Here is a 15,483-nt window from a genome sequence, read left to right on the forward strand (position 1 = left end):
CCCCTTATTTATTTATTCTTGTGGCGGAAGGGCTGACCGCTCTAATACACCAAGCTGTTAGAAAAGGAGACATTCATGGTGTGCGAATTTGTCGAGGCGCCCCTGAAGTGTCTCATCTCTTGTTTGCAGATGACTGTTTCTTATTTTGCAGAGCTAATGTTGCTAAGGTGACCCAACTTTTAAGTATTCTACAAACTTATGAACATGCCTCGGGTCAGGAAGTTAACTTGTCTAAGTCTGAAGTGTTCATTAGTCGCAATATGTCACAGGCGGCTCAAGCTGATTTAGCCGGTATACTCGGTGTGCGACATGTGTTGGGCACAGGTATTTATCTCGGCCTACCGTCTATGGTAGGTAGAAGTAAGAAGGCAATTTTTTCCTATATTAAAGACTGTATCTGGAAGAGGATAAATTCATGGAGAGGACGAGCCTTATCGAAAGCTGGAAAAGAGATTATGATAAAGTCAGTGCTTCAGGCCATCCCAGCTTATGTTATGAGTATGTTTATCCTCCCTTCTTCTTTTATTGATGATATTGAAAAAATGATAAATGCCTTTTGGTGGGGAGGTGGTAATGGTAATAGTTAGGGTTGGGAACAGGCCAGGCCAGGCCAGGCCTTGACAGGCCTAAGCCTGGCCTACAATTTTTTTTCAGTCCTGAGCCTGGCCTGCGGCCTATCAAATGTTATTTTTTTTGGCCTGGCCCGAGCCTTTTAAAAGCCTGACCAGGCCTTATAGCCTGTGTTACATTAAAGCTTCTCTATATAGTTTTTTTAAATAGGCTAAACATGCCTTAAAAAGTTCACATTTAAATTTTTATAATTTCTACAACATTAAGAAAAAGCTAATAGTATGATTAACACAATAATTAAAAACTAATAAAATAACAAATACGATTACGAAAAATAATAATTATTATAAATAATATTTTTTTATAAGATATAAATAATAATATTATATAAATAATAATTATTATAAACAGGCCGGCCTATCAGGCTTCGTAGGCCTTTTTAGAAGCCTAAGCCTGACCTATTTATGTAAACAGGCCGTTTTCAAAGCCTAAGCCTGACATTTTTAATAACCAGGCCAGGCCATGCTTATACAGGCCAGGCCGAAGGCCCCTGTAGGCCGCCTGGCCTATTCCCAACCCTAGTAATAGTAAAGGTATTCATTGGTTAGCATGGGAGAGACTTGCTTGCCCCAAAGACAAAGGGGGTTTGGGTTTTCGGAATTTTGAAGCCTTTAACATGGCTATGGTAGCGAAACAAGCATGGAAAATTTTACAAAGTCCAGATACATTGGTGGCTAGACTTATTAAAGCAAGGTATTTTCCACGATCTACTTTGTTGGAGGCGTCCTTGGGCTATAATCCTAGTTTTGCATGGCGTAGTATCTGAAAAGCTAGACAGGTTCTTTTACTTGGGTGTAGGTGGAGTATTGGTGGTGGTGACAAGATACACGTCATGTCGGATCCTTGGTTACGTGGGAATGGGGAACGCTGGATTCCTTCGCCTCAACCTGAAGGAATGTATAACTTACTTGTTAGGGACCTGATGATAGATAATTATAAAGCTTGGAATGTGACTAAAATTCGCATGTTATTCCCAGTCCAGGTGGTAGAGAGGATTATTGCGACACCTCTCATTGGGTCGGTTTATGTGGATAAAATGGTTTGGGAGGAGGAACGAAATGGGTGTTACTCTGTTAAATCCGGGTACAAGCTTGCTATGAAGTGTATTTTCCGTAATGATAAATACCATGTGAAAGGTAATTGGAAAGAAATATGGAAAGCGCATGCTCCACATAAAGCGCGTCATCTTCTTTGGCGGTTATGTAGGGGATGTATTCCAACGAGGCGTCGGTTATTAGAACGTCATGTCGATTGTGATGTTCATTGTCCATTATGTGAAGATGAGGTGGAAGATGATGTACACGCTTTTTTCACCTGCGCCTCTGCTCAATCTAGTTGGCAAGCAGCTGGATTATCATCTGTCTTGGGTTCCGCAGCTTGTCAGCAAGGTAGTGCGGCGGATAGAATGTTTGCCTTGTGTCGGAATGAGGATTACGCTACTATAGGTAGAGTGGCTATGCTGTTATGGAGTATATGGCATAACCGGAATGATAAAATTTGGAACGATAATGTTAGAAGCCCAAATCAAGTTGGCCGGGCTGCGTTTGATCAGTGGAACGAGTGGATTGCCGTCCATAAATTGCGAAGTAACGATGATCATGATGTTCCGCTTGCCAGTACCATTCGGTGGGAAAAGCCTCGTATAGGATGGTTAAAGTGCAATGTAGATGCAGCATTTTTTGTCGGTGCAGGTAGGACCGCGATGGGTGCTTGTTTTCGTAATAATTCTGGTGAGTTTATGGCTGGAATCACGCAGTGGCAGCAACTGACCTTATCAACAGAGGAGGGTGAAGCATGGGCACTATTGCAAGCTATGAATGACGCTAAGAGTAGGGGTTTTGAAAGCGTCCAGTTTGAAAGTGACTCTCAAGTGTTGGTTGATGCTATTCGTACCAAATGGTGAGGCAATTCAGAGTTTCTTTCAATCGTTAATGAAATTATTCTTGTTATGTTATCATGTGTGAACTTTGAAGTTAAGTTTATTAGGAGACAAGTGAATTCGGTTGCTCACACTTTAGCTAGGGCGGCCAATTCCTGGACTAGTTTCCATAGATTTGAGATTATTCCTTCATGTATTGAACTTTTGATAATTAATGAAATGCAGTAAGTTTGTTTGGTTCAAAAAAAAATTTCTATTTTTACTACCTTAACATGTGCCATATATGCACATATTAACATTCTCCTTTTTTTAAAAATAGTACTCAAAAAATATTTTTTTTGACGGAAGTACTCCAAAAATATTAGTTATCATTATAATAATTAATAACCCTTTGATTTGTTTCAAAAAAAAAAAAAACTTTGATTTGATTTTGAAATTTGCTGGAAATATTAAACAAAAAATTGAAAAAAAGTGAATCTAAATACGATAAAATAGGGATCCACTATCCCACTAATAACAATGTGGATGAGGAAAGAGAAAGAATAATATAATAATATAGATTTTTGAAAGAACAAAAAAACAGGATAAGTGTTTTATCAAAGAAAAAGATATGCGTCGAAAATACAAAAGATAGATTAATTTTTTTTTTTGTTTACATAAAGATAGAGATTAAATTTAAATGGCCGTGTTAAAAACACGGTCTAATCAATACTTAATTAATGGTGTGTCGTTGGTCTAATCAATACTCTTAATTTGACGATCATCAACGCATCTTTTTTCTTACGGCATTCCTTACCTCACCCACCCTCTTAACACCAAAACCCAACCACACTCATTTCATCCTCTTAATCACACCTTCTTTCTCTTAAAACTTTTCAACTTTTCTTCTTTTCATCCATTATTTCACAATAACCCTTTTCTTTTTTTCACTTTTTCGTTCAAATTTAGATAAAGGGTCATCATCAAAATTTCATTACCTTCAACCCAGTTCATAAAAATCAAGTCTTGAATCAAATACTTTTGAATTAGGATAAAGGGTCATCATAAAGAGTTGTTTTTTGTGAGTCCCTTGATTCTCTGCTTCAACTTTCCACAAAATTAGTTATTATGGCACTCATACCATACTACCTTTCTCGGTTACCTTATCAGGATTCCCTCCAAATACTTGAGGCTGATATTCAACAAGCTAATGCTTTGTAAGTTTCAATTTTTCTTTTTTCAACTTTCCTTTTTCATGCATATTTTTTAGGGATAAAGGTGTTTTTAAATAATTGTTAATTAATTGCCTTTAATTGTTGATCATGAATCATGGAGTTCAGATAATAGGTTATCAATTTGAATTAGTGTTGCAATTTGTTGCCAGTTTGCCTTTCATTCATGTGTAATTATTAATAAAAAAAATATTATTTGAATTTGAATTTGAATTATGGGTTTGTGTGACTTCTAGGGCTGCTGCAATTCCAAGAGCTAGAGGAGGGACTCTTATTAAAATGAAATTGGTTTGCAATCAATTGGCTCCTCTTGTTTTGTTGTTTCTCCAATGGATGGATTGTTCTTGTGCTGGCTTTTTGCACAGTTATCTCAGCCTCTTTCACATACTTATATACAAAGTGAGTTCATTTGTTTCTTTCTTTGTTAACTCTTGATTCTACATATTTGGTTTTTTGCCGAGGAGCGTAGTGGCTAGAAATTCACTTGTTTAAGGTAAATAAGTGGGAGTATCAGGGTTCGAACCCTGGTCCTGCATATTAGATGCAATGTTCCTACCAACTGAGTTATGCTCACTGGGACTACATATTTGGTTTTGTTGCCTTGTTCTTTTGTTTCTTTTTTTTGTTCTTGTTGTTGTTGTTGATGATGTTATTGCTATCTTATTTTAACATAGGAACCAAATGATGGTAGATCAATCATGTCTACTCGTGGTAGGAAAGCAACCATCAAGGACTTTTATGGTATGTGAATGAATTTGACTTGCATAAAGTGTTTTTTTTTGCTTATCCTAAAATGTAGTATTGTTTTTTATGGCTGCATTGACTGATTATTCCTTAATTTGTTGTTCTTATGTCATTGAAAAACTTGAACTTTCAGCCGTTATATTACCGTCTCTTCAACGACTTCACGGTAGCTTTGATGACAAGTTGGAAACTTGTGAAGATGGGAAGACGTGTTTAGAAGGTTCAAGTTGTGGTAATAAGGTAATTGAAGGAGATGGGAAACTAACAAATGTTGATTTGCAAAGAGAAGATGAATGTGGGATTTGCTTAGAGCCTTGTACCAAAATGGTTTTGCCTAATTGCTGTCACGCCATGTGCATCAAATGCTACCGCAAGTGGTAATTAGTCACATTTTTTTGTATCTTATACTATTAGACTTGTTTAAATTGACTTATTTGAGCTTATTTATTGACTTAAGCATTTATGAGACTGGTTGGGAGAGCTTATTGAAACAATTTATGACATGTGCGTAAACTCTTTTCAACTTATTTCCGTAAGCTCTCCAGGATAAGTGTTTATGCTATAAGCGCTTGATTAAGTTTTTATCTAGACATGGCCATTGTCAAGTTGCATAGATGGTTTATTGGTTTATCATTTTGACAATCTTCTTCTGCTGGACTTGTTCAATTCGCAGGAACAGAAAGTCAGAGTCTTGTCCTTTTTGCCGCGGTAGCTTGAGGAGGGTTAATTCGGAGGATCTATGGGTATTAACTTGTGATGAAGATGTTGTTGATACTGAAACAGTTTCTAAAGAGGACTTGTTGCGTTTTTACCTCTATATCAACAAACTTCCCAAAGATAGCCCAGATGCACTTTTCCTAATGTATTATGAATACCTGATTTGATTTTCTTTTGAAAGAGTAGGAATCGAACTCAGTACCCTGAGGTTTACAACACTCACTTTGCGCATCAACCACTTGCGCTAGACCTCAGTGGTTTATTACTTTATTTGATATTATTTCACAAAATAAGAAGAAAGTATGTACATATAGAAAAATCCGGACCGCAAATGTGAATAGAGTCCGGCAAAAAAATTAAATTATTGTAATTTCATCGTAGCAATTGTAAGAGAAGTTTCTTGGATTTTTAGACCAAGAATACCACTCTTCTTAGTTCTATGATGCATCTTCATTATTGTAGACATTGTTCTTACAATTAACTTGGAATTCCTTGTTTAAGTTCTACTGGTTAGCTAAAGTTTTCTAACAAAGATAAGCAAAATCTTATTGTATATTACTTGTTGATTACTTGTTGAAAAAGATTGATGTTGAGAAGATGAATTCATGTGATTAGAATATGTATATTGGTCAAACAAGTTTATGAAGTTATCGAATCTTCTATAAGCTGTCAGAGTAGACTTTGTCAAACATAGGCATCATTTAATGGTTTGAAGAAATATGAATTTGTTTGAATACTCTTAAATTTATTTGTAGGCTAATGCTGCGGTGGACCACAAGGTCCACCGTGGACAAGTGATCTACCGAATATAAATTTTATGAAATTCACGGTTGGATTGAAAGTTTATATCGTATAGATCATCCATAAATTTTTTAACATTTTTTGAAAATCATTTGATATGTTATTGAGACCCATCAAGATTTACGTTATTTAATAAATCATTAATCTTAATGTGTCTCAATAACATATCAAATGATTTTCAATTTTTCTAAATTTTTCTATGGATGATCTATATGATATAAACTTTCAATCCAACGGTGGATTTTATAAAATTCGTATTCGTTATAATGTTATTCATGACTGGTCCACCATGACCACTTAATGAAGTGATCCATATTAGAATTTAGCTTTTATTTGTATAAATAGTTGTTAGAGAATTATGAGTGTTATAAAGTTAGTAAACAATTTTATTTTTATTTTTTTGACAAAAAGTAAACAATTCTATTATATTTCTAATTTATGATTTATGATATATGTATTATGAATTATCTCGTGAATTCAAAAGAGACTTTGTCAAGGACGAGTTTGCATTTGTCTTCACTATAGGTTGAAAGAAAGACTCTCCCGATTTTAGTAGTGCCAATTCTGGTTGGTCTAATGGTGTTGGCTTGAGATTTTGGAGTGTACTTTTCTTAATGTCACAAGTTCGATTTCTCTTTGTGTTAATTTCGGTGGACTAGTTCATACAGAGGGGGAAAAATGGCTTTAAATTAGACCTCACAAGTGGCGGTGAAATTGGTCTTCGGATTAGTCGGTATTTGGTCCGGATAGTTTTTAAAAAAAATTAATTTTCTCAAATTTTAAGATTATTTATGAAAAAAAAACATAATTCAAAATTTAAATTCAAATATATTTTTAAAAAAAAAAAAACAATTCAAATTTTAATGTCTTAAACCCATTTTCATGGCTTAACTCTTATGAGGGTTTACATCATAACGGCCATAGAGTACGTTAGTCTGAGAAGTTCAAATTTGTTAGTATATATTGGATTTTACTAAGAAAGGAAAAACTTATGCTGTTTGTTTTTTTCTTTGAGTAAAAAATTCCTATGTTGTTGAAAAAGGATGAATAGGTTCTCAAAAGGAATAGTTAATGAGAAAAGATTCAGTCAAAAAAATAAAATAAGATTAATGAGAAGAGATAGTCAGAGTACAATTAATGATAACAGATTTTTCATTATCTAAGCATGACATTGATCCCTCAAATAAAAAGAAGGAGCGTGACACAGGATTAAGAATAAAGAATACTCCCTCCGTCGTCCAAATCTTTAATCAGATACATCAAGTTTTATCGACTCACTTTTGCTTATATTTTGCGATGGAGGAGTACTCTACTACTACTTGAAAATAGAGATTAGATGGTGTCATGTTTGGTGCAGTCAGATCTTTTGTACCGTCCAATCAAGATCGGACAATTTAAATTTTTGTTGACAATAAAATACAATAGTTTAGTACTAAAATTTTAGACTGTCTGATTGAGATCAGATGGTCACAAATTCTTGATCGCATAATTATATGCTTCTCTGAATGTGTGTAATCCAGATCCCTACTCTTAAGTAAAATCATCGAAGAAAAAGAAGAAGCGTGACATTGATCACACAAGGCAGGTTGGAGAGCAGCAGAGATGCACTGTGGCGAGTCAAAATCCTCTCTATTTTTATTATTACTTATGTTTTGGGAATATAAATGTAATAATGTGATATTCGATGGTTTCAACTATTTAATATATATTTTACGTCAACAAAAATTAATATATATTCAAAAACTATAGCATGTATAATATTTAAAAACTATAGTTTCTGTGATTCCGTGAGTTTAGCTTAGTTAACAGAGCATCACAATATATACAGGAGTTAGGATTCGAACCCCGGACACTCCACTTACTCACTTTTAAGGTGAAATTTTTATTGGCTACTTAACCAAAAAAAAAAGTAATAGAGATAAAAAATGGAGAGAATCACAACTAGCTCGTGGTTGTGACTCACAATCATGAGTGGACTGTTCTTATTAGGGGTACATACAAGTAAAAAAAAAAAAGGAGCATAACTATTATGGTGTAGAAATATGCATAAGAGATGATGAAGAGAGTTTTATTCGGGTTCAAACCGTGTGGACTTCTGGCAATCCCTTACCACATGAAATTGAGGCATGAGATTAACCAAAACCATTATTTGACTATGAGATTTGGGTCTATTAGTGTTGTCATAGGACTAGATTGCAAGTGGTAGATGACATTACCGTTAAATTCAACATTTGTTCCAAACTTGATGCCATTTTGAATGTTTATAAAGCTTCAAAAGACAACCAACCATAAAAATCACAAACGCTTTGTCCTCTCTATACAACCAAACATCACCTTCCTCCATATTTCCCAAATCCAAATGCTTTTATGTTAATATCTTATGATGGTGGTGTGCTTGTCGGTTTCGCAGTGGCACCACCTAAAAACCCAATCAGGGTTGTTTCCATAGTCGTCAGCTCTGCCGCGGACTACTTTGTCTTATACCCGGTTGGGTTGATCTCTCTCGGACGTCGTCATTCGTTATTCGGGCTCCGATAGTTCTGTTGTGCTTATTATGTTCTGGTTGTCCGATTGTTGTCCTAGCTTGGTTCTGGTTGCTCTGCAACTTCATTACTATAGTTTGGTGTTGCTGGATTTTTGCCTTGTTGCATCGCGGTGTGAAGTTTGGGTTCTTTTTGTTTTCGAGTTTACACGCTTAGCCTTGACCTGGATCTGTTCGTTTCTCGTTATCCTTCAAGTTCTACGTTTTTTATTTTCAATTCTAGGTTTGCTATGTTTGGACTATGTGCCTTGAAAGAGCCTTGGCTTCGTGATATGAAAAGCTTTTATGTTTCAGGTTGTTTTTATGGCCATTGGTAGTGATTGAACTTGTTTTCGTGTTGTCAGTCGGTTCCATTCGTCATTCTTAAAGATCTAGGCTCGGTACTCATATTGGGATGAGGATTCACTGCTGTCCAATTTTGGTGCAGTTCCTGCATTTAACATGAGATTGTGGGAGACTTTAAAATGTATCCAACAATTCAACATAAATCAGGTTGAAATAAAGTTGGATTGTCTTCAAGTGGTTCAAACTATCGAGTCCAAGACTAAACAAATGACATAATTCAACATTATTATTGAAGAGTATATGAGATTATTAGATGTGTTTATTAATCGTTAGGTCAGTTCACACTACAACAAAACTGCTCTGGAGCGTCGGCCAAAATTAGACGCTAAATGACAAAAAACGGACGCTACAACGTATTTAGCGTCTGCTTAGCGTCCAGGTCGTGGCAGACACTTAAACGCCTGAAGCTAGACAGTTGCGTCCAATAGACTCTATTTGGCGTCCATCTGAGGAGATGCTATGTTGAAGCTACAATCACAAGTATACGGCAGACGCTAGTAGCTTCGGCGTTTGTATGACGCTATGGGTATGGTTTGGTTCTATTAATTGTTGCCAATAGAGTCCGTGTGGCGGACGCTATTTCTAGCGTCTGCTTTATTTTGAAGCTATTTATTAGCCAATAGAGTCGGCTTAGCAGACGCTATTTTATTTTATTTTAAAAAAAAAAATATTTTTAATTAAACTCTCTCCCAACCACACATTCAAATCCATAAAATCAATAGTCATACAAAGTGACAAACACAATATCTCAACCAACAAACAAACTAAACTTATTTGGTGTAAATTTTTAGAATCTCAAGAGATTGGCAACCATTATGTTATACAACAATAACACTAAAAAAAACAAATCAAATATATGTCTAACAAATCGAAAGTAAAGTCTACACCAAAAAAACCTATTTGGTGAAGATCCTTCCAAATCTTCGGTGACAACCTGAAAATTTATACACAAGAAAGATTGGTAAAGATCCCAATAAGATATAAAACACTAAATGAATAACTCAAATCGTTAGCTCATATTGCACCAAATTAGTGGCTAAATTAATCATGAGGCAATTCAAAGAGTAAGGACCAATTAGATACAATTGAGAAGCTTAGGGATAAAACTAAACAAATGCAAATCAGATTTTGAAGTATTTTTGTCATAGAGATAGATAATTATATGCCCATACATATATGTGTAATTAGCTAAAGATAAGGCAACTGATAAGCACATCAAAAGTCGTCCAAATTCAAAGAAAATTAAATGTGTGAATATGTAGATGAAGAAATAGAAGAACTAATCACTCACAAGCTGAGTGGGATAAAAAATTGCAAAATTTATGCAAATAACTGATACAAGACATTAAATCCAATAGCACACATCCCACAAAATCTTAAGGTCATAAACTTTTTGAGAGAAAGGCTCACATAGAGTGGAGAAGCAAACGACGACAACAAGTATGCATTTTGGAACAAGTTAAAATCATGCGTATATAACAAAATGTCAATTAGACTCAAGCAATCGGGACTTTTATTTGTTCAATGTGAGGGAAGAAAAAACCAATTAAAAACATAGTAGATTCAAGAAATGTCACAAATACATAGACTTTAGCAATTTCTATAAGCAACAAGCATGTACTTTCTCCAACATGTTAGAGATGAAAAGAAACAACCACAATGTACATATATTTATGGATCACCCACATCGTAAGCATGCTATTTTATACACTTTCATTCCAAGCATGATATAGAGATGTAAAACATGATTTAAAAATACAAAGCACGAGAGATCACAACTATCAGACAATCAACCAAAGAGTCACACAACACAATTTAATCCTAATTTTCACACTTGTTGCAATTAATAGAATAGAGTACTGATGCAGAAATCTATTTAATCCTCAAAGGAAATTAATCCTAAACAACCGACGTGGAACTGTTACTTTTTAAAAAAAAAAATGTTTTTTTTCTGCTGCTCTAAAAAACCATTTTTTTGCTGCTATACAAACATTAGAAATACTCCAAAATCATACACAACTCATAATTCAAAACAAATTACTTGAGTCTCTTGGAATGACTAACAGAAATAAAGATAGAACCTCCACTATCATTCATACATTACAATCCATAACTAATAAGAAAATCATGTAATTGCAAGTCATTGAGGCACAATAATGAACATAGGTGAAATGACAACAATAAATTCTCTTGAGCAAAGAGCAATATAGAGACTAAAACTATGATGGAACCAAAGAGCAATATAGAAACTAAAACTGAAATGAAAGCATATCAAGATCAATAACTAAAAAACCTTTGTCCCCATCATCAGTGAATGAGGACATACTAATACAACACTTACTTCTAACCACTCTTGAGCTCCTGCCTGCTCCCATGCTGACAAACCACCCTTTCTACTCTGCAATAATTAAAAAACAAATCCAATTATCCTGAAACAAACAAGGTTCAATTACCTCAACCTCAAGCACATCAAGGTCTACCAAAAAAGCAAAACCATGTTCCTTGAACTCTTACCTTCTAACATTAAGCTTAGATAATAGAAAGTTAGAAAAAGAGGGAAGATTTACTAATACTGACCTTCCGATAACCCCTTCATAAAAAACAAAGAACCATCCTTGCTATTTTAAACTGTCCCTTTCCGAGCAGCTCTAGTAGCCATTTGTAACACTGTCACTTTCCGAGTAGCTCTTTTTAGACTAGAGAAATCAAGAAACACATTTTCAATAAGAAAAATAAGTTGACGAATCACATAAGAACTTATATGATAAATGCTTAAGCTACTTATCCAAAACAAGGAGTGGAGTTCAATGTATAAAATTATATTCAATGTATGGATATACAACTTATATACCATACGATGTGAAGATTAAAGAATTTACCTACCTCTAGTACTCGAACTCAGAGTTTCAGATTCGCTGCCTCTACTTGTTTTGCAAAGTCCTCTATTGTTTGAACTTTGTAAGGCATTGACATGAAATTTGTTCTTACCTATGAATGTTACAACAGACTTGCCGATTCTAGGCAGCAAGAGTGACTATTCTCTCATATCTTAGTGGTCTTCTTTGATACCAGAATAAATGTATCCAATTCAATGGAAATGAGGAAACATGCGGAAGAGGTTTCTTCTTGAAGGTTGTTTCCTCAACGAATGGGAGTTGTTGGTCAGCTTTGTTGGCGGGTTGCGTCAATAATGGGATTCAAAGAGACAAGATTCACACAAAGAGACAGAGTTAGGGTTTCTTTTCTTTGAGAGGGAATATGCAGGGATAATGAAAAAGGGATGGATTAATTAATGAATAAAGCACAATATGATAAGCCACCAGGTAAACTATAAACATTCAACAACATTTATTCAAAGGACATATCAATCGAGCAATACCATAGTAAAGTTTCAAGATAGAAAGTTGTGACCTCAACAATGGCATAGCTAACTATAAGTAGTATAATATAACCAAATTGTTGTCACCAAATTTAAGTGGCATGCATAATATAGTAAATTATGTTGATTAAAATAAAATATACCTATGAAGAACCAACAAATCTAGTATTTTGCATGATAATCAAATAGCTTTAGAGATGCATAAGTAACTCAGTATTCTGCAATAGAATCAATGACCAAATAGTTTTAGAGATACAAAGAATTGTAACTAATTCCACAACAGTGTCAAAGTTGAGTTGCTATATTCAAATTGGTCAAATTCACTTACGTATGATGTCGTTGTTGTTCGGTAAGGTGTTTGAGAAATCAAAATAGAAAATCAAATCCATATCTGAGAAGAACATCTGGTATTTGATACCAGGAGCTTTTGTCACCTTAGATCTGAAACGGCTGTTCGGCATCGTCGTTGTTGAACCTATCGTTAGTTGGCATGGCTAAATTGAAGAAGGAGATAGCGATAGGTGGATGATTTGACGATGGATTCAGCGACATGTTTTTTGGAAAAAAACAAAAGGGATTCGGTTGAACGAAAACCCTAAGAAAATCATGTGACCTTTGATTGAGTGATCTTTGTGAAGTCGTGAACCGTTCACCGAATTTGAGGAAAAAGGTTTTAGGGTTCATATGAAGCAGTGAAGAGGGTTTCGTCCCTTCTATTGAATTGGGTTTTTTGAAAATTTGAAAATCGAAACTAGGGTTCTTGAGATTGAGTGAGAAAGGGAAATAAAAAATGAAAGGGTATAAAAGAGGATTTCATGGTTAAAAGTAAAATATCAAGATTTTATTAATTTTCTTATTTTAGTATTTATTTAATTTAGTCTTTTTAGCATCCGCTCCAGCAGATGCTAGTAAATTTGTTAATTAACTAATAAAAAAGAGAAGTATTTGAGTCTAACAAATCAGACGCTAATATGTATTGTAATTTTCATTTTCGATTAGCTTCGAAGTAACGTCAATAAGAGCGGATGCTATGTTTAATGATTCTTTAAAAATTAAAATTAAATGGAAAATAGTTATAGCGTCCAGTCAGCAGACGTAATTGTGATGCTAGTAGCGTCCGTGTCGTGGCCGACGCTAAAATGTTGAAGCTAGAAGGCAGTTTTCTTGTAGTGTCACTACAAGAAAACACTGCATTATTGAGGGCTCAAAGCCTCCCAGAAGAGCTAAAAACCGTCAATAATGTATTAATCGACAAGCTATTCAAGTATTTTACGAGTTAACTCAAACAATTCACCGATCATGAACACCGTCTTCGTGGACCTTCCTCAAGAATATTGCCGGCCAAGAATTTTGTTTAAAATTGCGAATGGTGTGGGCACAACACCATTGACGTTATATGAAGCAACAAAATATGCTCGTGTTCCATATATATAATTTTAAATTTAATTTTTAAATAACGTATCGCGGCTATATCGTATCGAAAATTTTGAAAATTTTCTCATATCGATGTCGTATCGTATCGGTATCGTGTCACGTATCAGAACTTCATAGATACTAATATTTTGAAAGTAATAATGTGACAACTAATAATGAGAGGCAACTTGTTGTTGAGCCAGAGAAGAAGAAGAAGAATAATAATAATAATAATAATAATAATAATAATAATAATAATAATAATAATAATAATAATAATAATAATAATAATAATAATAATAATACATCTGTACCACAATATATGTCGCTTTGACACTTTTACACATATTAAGAAAGGTAATTAATGTTGTATGAAAAAGAGAGATTATGAGTTGATTTACAAAATTATCCTTCATTTATGGTTTGGAAAAAATAAATTGAAGAATTGAAAGAAGAGAGAGAAAGAAATAGTTAAGAGTATAATAGAAAAAATAGCATTAAATGCTTCATTGGTAATATAAAGGACATATATTGTGGTACAATTTTTTTCTCCAAAGTGGCATATATTGTGGTACGGAGGGAATAATAATAATAATTAGCTTCTCATTCTTAATGTTCCTAATGTAGGTGAGTCTTCGACAGACAATTCAGCTGAGAAGATTGTTAATAAAAACGCTAATGAGATTCTTAAAGAAATCGATGCTGCTATAGTTACTGATCTTGGACGGCAGAATGAGGATGTTGCTCTTCTTAAAAAAAAAAAAGAATGAGGATGTTGCTGCCATGATTACTACTCCTGAGAGGCAGAATGATAATGATTTTAATCATAGTGCTTCTGAGGAAGTCTAGAAGATAAATAGCGCAAGTTCATACTGATACCACACAGAATAATGCAGAGATTGTTGATCCAAATATTCCGGAGTTAGTCTCTGACTTGGAAGAAGAAGTAGTATACTAGTATTTGAAACTCAAATTATTTTGCACCAGCTATTTTACCACAAGTAGTACTTGATGATATTGAGAAAATAAAAAAAAAATCATGGGCAACTAGAACATGTATCAATATCGAACGAGAGGTTTTATTCATTCCGTAGATCTCTAAGAAAACTAAAAAACAAAATCTACAAATTACGCGAAGCGTTGAGAGTTATCATACTCGGTCTAGAGGTCCACCTCTGTCATACTTTCAATGATCCTTTGTGGGAGTATTAGAATGAAATATGAAAGTGTTACCAAGTCGACTTCTCTTAAATACATTACAAATGTTTTCTTCTGTGGGAAATCTTGACTAAAATCTTTACTGAGGACTAGTTTATAGATAGCATCCGTAATTTTGGATTTGTTTGTTTCTTTTTTCTATTTTTTTTAACTTCTTTTATGTTTTTGTTTATTTTGCTTTTTATATGGGTAAGAGGTTTTAGTGTTTTACCCTCCAATTTATATAGTTTCTCGCCTTTTTTGTATTATATTGACTTAACTACACATTTGGTCCCTTACGTTTATTTTAAGTTTTAATTTGGTCCTTTACGTTTAAAAAGTATCAATTTGGTCCCTTACGTTTATTTTAGGTTTCAACTTAGTCATTTCCGTTAGTTTTGTCACTAACACCGTATGAATAGTACACGTGTCAATGTGTCCAAGTGCCACGTGTTTGTCCACATAAGCAAATTGGCTATCACATGTGACAAAATTGACGGAAAGGACTAACTTGAAACTTAAAATAAACGTAAGGGACCAAATTGATACTTTTTAAACGTAAGAGACCAAATTAAAACCTAAAATAAACGTAAGGGACTAAATGTGTAGTAAAGCCTATTATAAT

General features: G+C 34.2%; 2 protein-coding genes and 1 long non-coding RNA gene across 3 annotated transcripts; 2 read left to right on the top strand and 1 right to left on the bottom strand.

Moving 5' to 3' along the window:
* Positions 1–1,246: 1,246 nt before the first annotated feature.
* On the top strand, positions 1,247–2,533 carry LOC123904924. Its single transcript, XM_045954523.1, has 2 exons — positions 1,247–1,323; positions 1,429–2,533. The coding sequence occupies exons 1-2, from the start codon at positions 1,247–1,249 to the stop codon at positions 2,531–2,533; spliced, it is 1,182 nt and encodes a 393-aa protein (XP_045810479.1).
* A 590-nt stretch (positions 2,534–3,123) lies between these two features.
* LOC123909833 (E3 ubiquitin-protein ligase AIRP2-like) lies at positions 3,124–5,681 on the top strand. Its single transcript, XM_045960751.1, has 5 exons — positions 3,124–3,705; positions 3,957–4,119; positions 4,395–4,461; positions 4,598–4,841; positions 5,138–5,681. The coding sequence occupies exons 1-5, from the start codon at positions 3,617–3,619 to the stop codon at positions 5,346–5,348; spliced, it is 774 nt and encodes a 257-aa protein (XP_045816707.1). The 5' UTR covers positions 3,124–3,616; the 3' UTR covers positions 5,349–5,681.
* A 3,953-nt stretch (positions 5,682–9,634) lies between these two features.
* LOC123909860 lies at positions 9,635–11,570 on the bottom strand. The gene is made up of 3 exons (XR_006810021.1): positions 11,447–11,570; positions 11,211–11,267; positions 9,635–9,803 (listed from the first exon to the last, which is right to left on the bottom strand). It is a non-coding gene; the product is annotated as an uncharacterized LOC123909860 (long non-coding RNA).
* Between the last annotated feature and the right edge of the window lie 3,913 nt (positions 11,571–15,483).

This window comes from Trifolium pratense, linkage group LG2 (genome assembly GCF_020283565.1).
Source record: "Trifolium pratense cultivar HEN17-A07 linkage group LG2, ARS_RC_1.1, whole genome shotgun sequence".
NCBI classification, from domain to species: Eukaryota; Viridiplantae; Streptophyta; class Magnoliopsida; order Fabales; family Fabaceae; genus Trifolium; species Trifolium pratense.